This window comes from Quercus lobata, chromosome 5, assembly GCF_001633185.2.
Source record: "Quercus lobata isolate SW786 chromosome 5, ValleyOak3.0 Primary Assembly, whole genome shotgun sequence".
Lineage (NCBI taxonomy): Eukaryota > Viridiplantae > Streptophyta > Magnoliopsida > Fagales > Fagaceae > Quercus > Quercus lobata.
Genome location: NC_044908.1, coordinates 54,397,766 through 54,407,196, shown reverse-complemented (window position 1 = coordinate 54,407,196; position 9,431 = coordinate 54,397,766). Strand labels below are relative to the sequence as shown.

At 32.6% G+C, this 9,431-nt stretch overlaps 1 protein-coding gene across 20 annotated transcripts; it reads left to right on the top strand.

Moving 5' to 3' along the window:
* Nucleotides 1–202: 202 nt before the first annotated feature.
* On the top strand, nucleotides 203–6,506 carry LOC115989117. 20 transcript variants are annotated; one of them, XR_004091791.1, is made up of 8 exons: nucleotides 203–643; nucleotides 755–820; nucleotides 1,916–2,048; nucleotides 2,940–2,979; nucleotides 3,164–3,239; nucleotides 4,222–5,146; nucleotides 5,782–5,887; nucleotides 6,190–6,506. XR_004091791.1 is itself a non-coding variant. In XM_031112784.1 (7 exons), exons 2-6 carry the CDS (start codon nucleotides 795–797, stop codon nucleotides 5,815–5,817), a joined length of 390 nt encoding a protein of 129 aa, XP_030968644.1. In that variant the 5' UTR covers nucleotides 203–643; nucleotides 755–794; the 3' UTR covers nucleotides 5,818–5,887; nucleotides 6,194–6,506. The 20 variants fall into 20 exon arrangements, 3 of the variants coding, with proteins under 3 accessions (XP_030968644.1, XP_030968642.1, XP_030968641.1); XR_004091796.1 differs by having other exon boundaries at nucleotides 2,940–3,009; nucleotides 4,952–5,146; XR_004091790.1 differs by having other exon boundaries at nucleotides 2,940–3,009.
* Nucleotides 6,507–9,431: the final 2,925 nt, after the last annotated feature.

The following is a 9,431-nucleotide window of genomic DNA, read 5'->3' as shown; positions in this document are numbered from 1 at the left end:
AAATTAATACTTATAAAAAAAATGTAAATTGAATTTCACAAATGATGTGTGCCATTAGTCTAGTGGTTGGACACGCGTGCGACTATACTTGCCCAGGTTCGAACTCTGCTAAAAACATTTTAATATTTTATTTTTTTCTCTCCTACAAAACTACCTCGTTTTATCAACTTAGAACATAAAAATAAAATAAAAAAATAAAAAACCTACTCTCTTTTTCTTTTTCTTCCTTTCTAACCTTTTCCTCCACAACATCGACCTCCTCCTCGGCCTTGAAAACCGCGTCAAATACACCGTCGTCGAGGTCCTCAACGGCGATTGCCGCCACGACCAAGCTCTAGTCCGCGACAAGCGCTGGTCCAACTTCGAACTCCTCTGCATTTCGAAACCCAGATCCAAATTGCCAATTGGGTTCGACGGAAAAGCCTTGGTTTGGAAGAGAGAGGAGAGAAGGCGGCGGAGGAAAAGGAAAAGCAAGGTCTGGAAACGACGTCGGGCGCGGCAGATGAGGCGGACGGCGGAGCTGTCGCTGTCCAGAATGCCCAAGTTAAAGCCCAAGCACAAGCCCAAGCCCATGCCCATGCCCATGCCCAAGTCCAATCTCAATCCCGATTGAAATTCCATCGTGCCCATTTCTTCCTCATCGGTTTGCCTTTCTTTCCTTGTGTTTTTGTTTTGATTGTTTATGTTATTTTTATTTTTTAATTTTTTTTTTTTGTGTGATGGTTTTGGTGCATTGTTTTTGTTTTGTGGACAGCCCAAGCCAATATAGAAAAAATTCAAAAACAAGAAGGAGAATGCGGTTTCCAAATTTAATAACAGTGTAAGAAAAATAAACCAAATATTAATTTGCGTTATTTTGGTTTCTGCATTTCATACTACTTTTCTTGCATTGCATGGTAAAGATTTTTTTTATTTTTTTTTTTCAATGTGCCTGTGGTTTGAAACAGCTTTAAAATCTGTGTCTTATCGAATTATGCCTGCATGAGTGTCATCTTGGTTGAGTTGTAACTGTGAAATGACTTTACAAGATCAAGTTTTAAGAATCTACTCAAGAGAAGAGAAGGAAGTCTCTGGATTTTCAACTCCTTTCAATCGAGTCTCGATTGATTGAAACTTGAAAGTTTCTTTCAAAACAGGCCTCTCGATTGAGGGCTTTTGCTTGATCAAGATGCAGAAAGTCTGATTAAATTTTTTAGTTTAGGTTGTTTAAGTAGGCTAGTGTCTAGTAAACGTGCTCGATTCAGCTCTAATTCTACTTGTCAACACTGTGGCGTCCGCGTCACTGGTCACACTAGGTCCAATAAGTACCTCTTCCAAGGTATATCTCTCTACTCAATTTTAGTTTATTGTTTTATTGTTCGGTTTTTGTGAATTGGGTCACTTAGGAAACTGAGGAAAATGAAAGATTAATGAATAATTTAGAAAATTTTGACTTCTGTGCTTATCGTTGTTTTTGTTTATTGAAATGCTAAATAGGAAATCAAAAACCTCAATTCAATTTTTTAAGCAAAAAACTGTGGTGGGTTATTGTTCCAATTTTGATGTAGATATTTAGTTTTGATTTTTTATGTGAAAAATAGAGAGCCATTGAATTCAGTGATTATAAATTTTCATTTTTGTCATCATTTTTTTAAGGAAGCATCAGAGAGAATAAGAATTAATAATGTTACATATTTGGATTTGGTTTGTTGGGGGGGTTTGTTTAAGTTCTTTGCTTTATTGGTATCAAATTACAAAAAAATTGTATTTCTAGTGGGCTTGCTGGTTTTGATTTTTTTTTCCCTATTGATTGAGTTGTATTTCTATTTGCTTTCCTGGATTATGTTATGAAGCTCTTTTTGCTTTTGTTTGTAAGTTGATATGTTCATACATATAGCTGTTGTGTTTAATATTTTTTAATCGTTTGAATTTCTAGTGGCCCACCTCGCTTTGAAGGAGTTTCAAGGTTTGGAGATCGTGATGGGTACCGTGGAGGTCCTCGTGGTCCTCCAGGTGAATTTGGTGGTGAGAAGGGAGGAGCTCCACCGGATTTCCAGCCCTCTTACAGGGTAATTTTACTCTTACTTTTTTAATGGACTTTAATTTGTTTAAATTGTTATTGTGAATTATACTATGCTTGAATTACATATTTAGATAATAGCTCCCTTTAAAGTTGTAACTGCTCAAGTCAAGAATAAAAAACAGTTTTCACATTGTTTTATATGCTTTGTGATCTTTCTGTATCTGATTTTCCAAATGAACTTAATGTTTTGTGCATGTTAAATTTTTATAAACTTAATTTCAAGGCCTTGAATGGACAGTGTTTACTAAGCAATCTTCTCCACTTCATGGATTGTACTTTTTAGAAATTTGTGCAAATATTTATTCAGTTATTTCTTTTGACACTTCCTTCGAATACTTCCCGTGTACTAGGTTGGCAACCCTTTTTACTCTTTTTTATGAATTACTAATTTTTATCCAAAAAAATATAATAACTTACCAATGTTTTGAGTTAGTTTAACGAAACCACACTCCTTAGAATAAACTGTTTAGCATCAAGAACTTACAGTAAAGGGCATGATATTACACTCTTATTTAAAAATTATTGCTTCTGAATTCCAAAATTTTCAATGTTAGCAATGCGGGTCTTTTACATTTTAGATGATCAGAACTCTTTCCTTGTTAGATGCATCCATGTTATCATTAAAATTATATGCTGTTATGATAATTTATTTTTCAGATTCTTTTAGGTTTCTAGCTAGTTGGGATCTATTGAGTTGAGTTGAGCTGTAGTTGTGATGTGAAATTTTTTATGGATTGCATTTAATTTCATGCAGTCTCTTCTGTATTCTCAAAAATATTGCTAGTTATTGAGTGATATTGATTGTTGTGGATCCATTGTGAGTTTATAAATTTATATTTTTTTGAATTTTGGCTAATTGGGTTTTGTGTGGCACTAGGGGCTAATAATTGAAAGAATCCAAGCTGAGCCTGTGGAGGGTAAGAGAAAGTTTATCTATCTTGGGGATGGTAAACTTTTTCCCCTAGATTTGAGCTTGTGTCGTACAATAATGTGAACATCAATTATCACATTCAGTTTGTGAAATCAGTTATGGATTTAGTGTTTGTAATTGTACCTTCTTTCTTATTAGTTACTTTCCCTTTAATCTTGCTTGTCTCACAGGAGCACAGGTGTGAAAGAGAAGCTCTCAGATAAATACAAAGACAAAATAGTTGATTAGAAAATATTGGCGAATGAGGTAGGTCCTAGGTCTCTAGGGCCATAGGGAACACGTATGACCACTTCTCTTTCTCACACGCACTTATCTTCTACCTTTGAGTCTTTGACATAACCTACACATCTCTTTCTGTCTCTCAAAACTACTGTGCTAGCTGCGGTCTTCAATGACTTTATAATTATTTTCAATCTTGTGCATTTTGATTTTCAAAACAATATGGTTCATGTATCAAAATTTTACTGAAGTGAATGTGTAAATTTTTCTTTAATTTTTATGCTATTTTTAATATGTACAATTCCTTGACTCTTGAGTGAATAAATCAATATCTCAAGTATTTATTACTTGATATGGGATGGGTAATGGTAAATCCTTTATTGTCACGTTTCATGGTCGTTGAAAAGGGATTGTATGAAACTTTGAATGCTGTCTCTTAAAGAACTTCCTTTTGGGAAATTGCATCTTTTTGACATTTGCAAACATAAAGTCGAAAGCCATTGTTGCTTACTTTTTTACTCAATAGTCATAATCTTTTTGAGAGTCGCTTTACAATGATTTCCAAGGAGAGAGAGAGAAAATCTATTCAAGTTTTGTGAATTACTATAAAAGCCCTTACTGCCACTACTTTTAATGAATTATGTGTGAGTGTCTAGTGTCTACTACACTTGACCAAGACTTCAAAAAGTTTTGAAGACTTTGATCGAACAATTGGATTGGATGGGCAGCTAAGGACCTCATATTATTAGCTTCGACATAGGTTATACATATCTGTTGAATTGATTATTCCAATAGTATAAGTACAATTAATGAAGCCTGGTCACTTATAGTGGAATCCATGGTGGCATTGATCTCACTTTTTTCCTAAGCCTTGTGTTTGGCATTTCAAATTTTGAAATCCATTTTGATTGGTAACCTTAACCTGTTGCCCCTTTGTAGTGAAGGGTTCTATTTTTGTTTTGTAACTTTTGAGTGCATGTTAAGAGTCCCACTAATGACATGTTGACAGGTGCGGAAATTTTCTTTTTGGGGCTTGGATGTGCAAGTAGTGAACTTTTAATTTGCGATAAGCTCTCTCCCTTTGTCTCTCTATCACTTCTTTCTCTCTCTCTTACGTCTGCAAAGACGAAGAAGGTATGTTAGATTTCTAGTCATGGTCACACTTTCAAAGAAAAATAAACTTCAGACGTGGTGCCATTATAATGTTTTTCATTAAAAACAGAAGTACAATTATATTTTTATTAGTTAATTCATGGATGGATATATGAATGTTTACATGCATGCATGATGATCAAGCAGCACATTTGTTCTCACATCTTAATAAAGAGAGCATTTTCGCTGATTGTGGCTAACAAGGAAATTTAAAATTACAAAAAAGGAGTAATGCTTGATATTGATGCCAAAAATATTATATTCGTGAAGTAGAAAATAGTTGATTCCTACGAATTTGGAAAATAAAATATATTGGCAATTTGAATTGGAATAGTTAAGTAGATATTCCTGTAGCTATTTTACTTATGCAAGGACCCTTTTTAGTGCAATTGTTGAGATGCTTGTATTGGTTCAGGTATTTCTTATGTTATAGGCGTATGTAATGAAAAATGCTTCTTGCCATTTGACTTTTTGGGATGTACTTTACTCTTTAAGTTGTGTGCCTGAAATTCTTTTACCCCTTATCTTGTATATTTCCTGTGTCATTTGTTGGATGGTTATGCAATGGTTTTATTGATTTACATCAGCATGTGCTAGAGAGGGGAAAGCCTCATGAAAGAAGCTAGATTATAAGCAAGTTGTCAGGACATATTGTACAACTGAGCCAATATAAATTTGCATCAAACGTTATTAAGAAATGTTTGGAGTATGGTGGCCCCACTGAACAAGAACTATTAATTGGGGAGATTTTTGGGCATAATGAAGGAACTGATAATTTATTGGTAAGTTAAAGCATAGGTTTATGTTTGGTTATGATTAATTTGAATACTCATTTCCTCACCCAAAAAAAAAATGGAAGCAGTTCTCCTAGGTTTTTAATAGATGAAAATGTTCTAGAAGTGTTTGGAATAATTCTTAGTTTATTAGATTAAAATATGTACTTGTAGTTGCTATTGATTGTCATTTGAAGGTGCATGATTCTTATGCATTATATATATATTGGATATTGGGGGGTGGGGGTGGGGAGCATGTGCTGTGGCTATATTAGAAAATCTAGACTTGATGGCTGGGTGACATTCTACTCTGAGTTATATCACAATGATTCAAGACTAACTATATGGTAAAATGCCTTTTTTGTTTGTTTGTTTATTTGTTTTTGGTGTTTGTTTCAAAAAGGAAATAGGTATGGTACTATGGTTGTAAGACATACTTAGGGTGCTTCTACAACTATGTTTTGACCCTCAAAAACATCTGTAACTTACCATAGTTATTTATCTAGTTTTCCTTTGAATTTTTTAAGTATTTATAAAAGCCTATATAAATATATAGATTTTTGGTGTTAAATTTTGGGTATGGAGCTTTGGGATTTGTAAGGGTTTATATTGTGTTGTAACGTGTTTAATTTTGTTCGATATAGGCCGAAGGTTTCATCGACACTTTTCTTCAATTATAACACCTCGATGGGACTGCCATATCGGGTTTTGGTAGATACCAACTTCATCAATTTCTCTATCCAGAATAAAGTGAGTGATTAGTAGTTTTATTCCATTTTAATTTAAATGGGTTTGGTTCAAAAAAATGCATAGTTTGAGAGATTTTTATTGTTCATGACTTACTGAATGTGTGTAATTACCAATTGAGAAGGAAAAAAAAATCTAAGAATGAGATAGAAATCCTTATTCAATTCTAGAGCTTGTTCTCTTCCCATTAATGCATTGAAGGATATGTTCTGGAAGCATAAATAAAAATAATAACTTTATGTATTTTGACTTGGTAACTTTGCATTATAATCCTAACTTATGCAATTTCTTTCATTGTTGTGTAGCTAGACTTGGAGAAGGGAATGATGGACTGCCTATATGCAAAATGTGAGTTTAGAATCACTGGTTTCTTCAATTTAATGTGAATATTAATTTGCTGCAAGAATTGTTGAGCTGTGTTGATGAGGTATCCTAAGTTCAACATAGTTGTTAATGTGGTTTTATAACAAGCATTGAGTGCCATGTATCATTGGCAAACACTTAAATATGTGTTGGTTGCTTAATGATATTTATCAAAATATTACTCTTGATTGTGTGGATGTCCATGAAAATGCTTAAGGAATAAAATGAGGATCTTTTTTTAAATTATGATTTTATTGAATCCGCCTACCTTGTGGATTGAAGGCACTCCCTGCATCATGCAATGTGTGATGGCACTCTTTCTGTGTACAAATGACCACATCTTTTCTTTTGTTAATTTTATGATGATGGTTATAAACAATGTTATGTATTTAATAATATATTTTTATGTTAATATAATGTTAGTTTTGAGACAATTGTGGTGTTATTTGGTTAAATTTGTGATATTGTCCCAGTGGAGCTAAAATTATTACAGGATTATTTGTAATAGAAATGTGGTGTGGTTTTAAAACCCCCTATTAAAAAAAAAAAAAAAAAACCTATAGCAGTGGGTAAAAACCACCGCTAAAGGTGTACATGTTTTAAATAATTCCCTATAGCGGTATAGCGGCGTTTCTACCCTGCCGCTAAAAGTACAATTAGCTGCTTTGATTGATTGTCTATAGCGGCGCTGTTTGCCCGCCGCTAAAAGTCAATGCCACGAATTCTGAACACGTATGGCGGCGGTTTTATGCCCGCCGCAATAAACCTTCACCCATCACTAAAAGGTATATCTATAGTGGCACTTTTTGCGACCACCGCAATTGACCTATAATGGCATTGCAACACTGACGGACCGCCCGCCGCAATAGCACCCGCCGTTATAGGTCAAATGTACCTTTAGCGGCGGTTTTGGCCCACCGCAATAGCCCCTTTTTCTTGTAGTGAATTTGCGACAAAATGAGAGGTACAAAGCTTCCCACATAATTTATCCTAATGCTGATCAAGTTCTTTATTGTTGCTGTTTTCCTTTGATAATTTTACAATTGCTTTTCTCATTTTGTGTTATATAACAAATTGAATACCATTTCTAAATTATTAACTATTGGTGTGTCGACTTTTTTTTCTTACATTTTTTTGTTGAAAGAATTTATTTATTTAGTTTAACATATTCGTTACAATTTATTTAAACATCTACCAAATATCTATACTACTAATAATAGGATTCTCTATTTGGATTTCATAATTTAGCATTCTAAAACATCCTCACACAAATTCTTAAACTGTCTAAAATACCCCTATCTTTTACTTAAATAATTTTAAATTTAAAAACACAAAGAGGTTAAAAGAGTAACTTACAATTTTTAAAAAGGTTCCTAAGTTATAGACTTTTTCATTTCCCTTCTCCAATTTGAATTGCCACTTTTTATTTTAAATTCAAAATTTCTAACTTTTATCAACTTTCACGTAGGGAAATATCCTAAAAATTAGGACACTATCTCTATATCACTTTTAAACATTATTCCACGTTACTTTATCTCTTTCTTAAATAAATGAAAAAATAGTTATGGTTATTTTATATATTAATTGTTTTAGACAAGAGACTTCTCCTCTTTGAATTCCAATGCCTCTACACGATAGTTGGAGGGGGGGGGGGGGGGGTTCAAGAGTTTCATTTTCAAATAGTTTCTTCCATTCATATCAACCACTAACTCACGTAAAAATAACTGATTGGGAAAAAAACTCACATAGAGAAAGATCCTGAGAATTAAGACACTGTATCTATCTTACTTTTAAACATTATGACACTGAACCCAAAATAAAAAAAAAAAAAAGGGCCTCATCACACGCGCTTCCAAGGCTTGTGTGTGAGTGTGTGTAAACAAAACATTCTAATCAAATTCAAACACAAATTAATAGGGGACTATGTAAAATAACAACAAAATATAGAAGAAAAAAAATATAATAAGTTGAAGAAAAAAAATCGTGCGAGGGCCAATAACTAGTTTTATATATAAAATGAAGTTTTAAATAGAATTGAGTACACCCTAGTTTTCTAATCAATTTACTAAATTATCTTAATAACAAATTGGTGTATAAAGCACTAGAGGTAGGCATCTATGTTCATGTGATAAAACGTTTATCGGTCTCTAATGCTATTGTTAATTATAGGCCAACAACAATGGCTTTGGGGTGGCTACCAAAACAAACAAAAAAAATGAAATTTTGATCCCATGTAAGTTTGTTAAGTATCTTTTGATTGCTTGCAACCTTAATTTTGGCTGACTTAATTGGTTGTCAGAAGATTCTTGTTTATTCTCTATCAATCATGATTATTGTGTTGATAACAATATTCATGTAGGTTTATTTTTTATCATTTTTACCTTATGTATATTTATTTACAAATGCATTAGGCATTTCTACAATTCTCATCATCCTAAACTCTGAGGTTTATCCTCCAAAGTTTTAGGTGTTGGGTTGGCAGCAGTGAGCAGATCTCTCAATAACATTTACTATAGCAATTTTATTATTACATTAAGCTAATTATATTTCGTTTCTTTCATGCACTATAATTAAGTTAATTCTTTTGGGATTGCATTGTGGTATAACTTATTTATATTTGTTACAATTGATCTATATGTTTACAAAAAACCTACATCTATTTTTATTTTTTTTTAATCTATTAACCTTCATTTTTGTATATGGAAAATTTTGATTCATAAACTCACTTCTTTCTTACATGATAGATAAAAAATATAAGGACCAGAGTTTAGAAAAATAAATTTAGAGTTAATTATATGTTTAAACATATGTTTACACAAAAATACACCAATAAAATGTAAAACATAACTATAACAGCTACAAGGAAAGAAAATGAGTTAACACCTTAATTCCATTTTACTATCATTACATTTTTTTTTAAAAAAAGTCTATTGACATTTATTTATTATGAAGTATTAAATTGAGTAACACAGTATTGAAAAGAAAAAAAAAGTTGAGATTATAGATTTTTGTTCTAATATCTTACCTGCTTATAGAAAAAATGAAGCCTATATAGACCAATGTTGGAACTTAATTTTTGCTAACTTAGTTGGCCGTATGAAGATCCTTGTTTGTTCGCTATCAACCATAATTATTCCATTGATAATTATATTCATGTACGTTTATTTGTCAATTGTAGGTATGT

Coding starts and splice junctions, on each gene's coding strand:
- LOC115989117 (XM_031112781.1), top strand. CDS start 795: ATGCGGTTTCCAAATTTAATAACAGT. Junction 821..1,915: donor TTTCCAAATTTAATAACAGT/GTAAGAAAAATA, acceptor TTGAATTTCTAG/TGGCCCACCTCGCTTTGAAG. Junction 3,010..4,221: donor GTTTATCTATCTTGGGGATG/GTAAACTTTTTC, acceptor ACATGTTGACAG/GTGCGGAAATTTTCTTTTTG.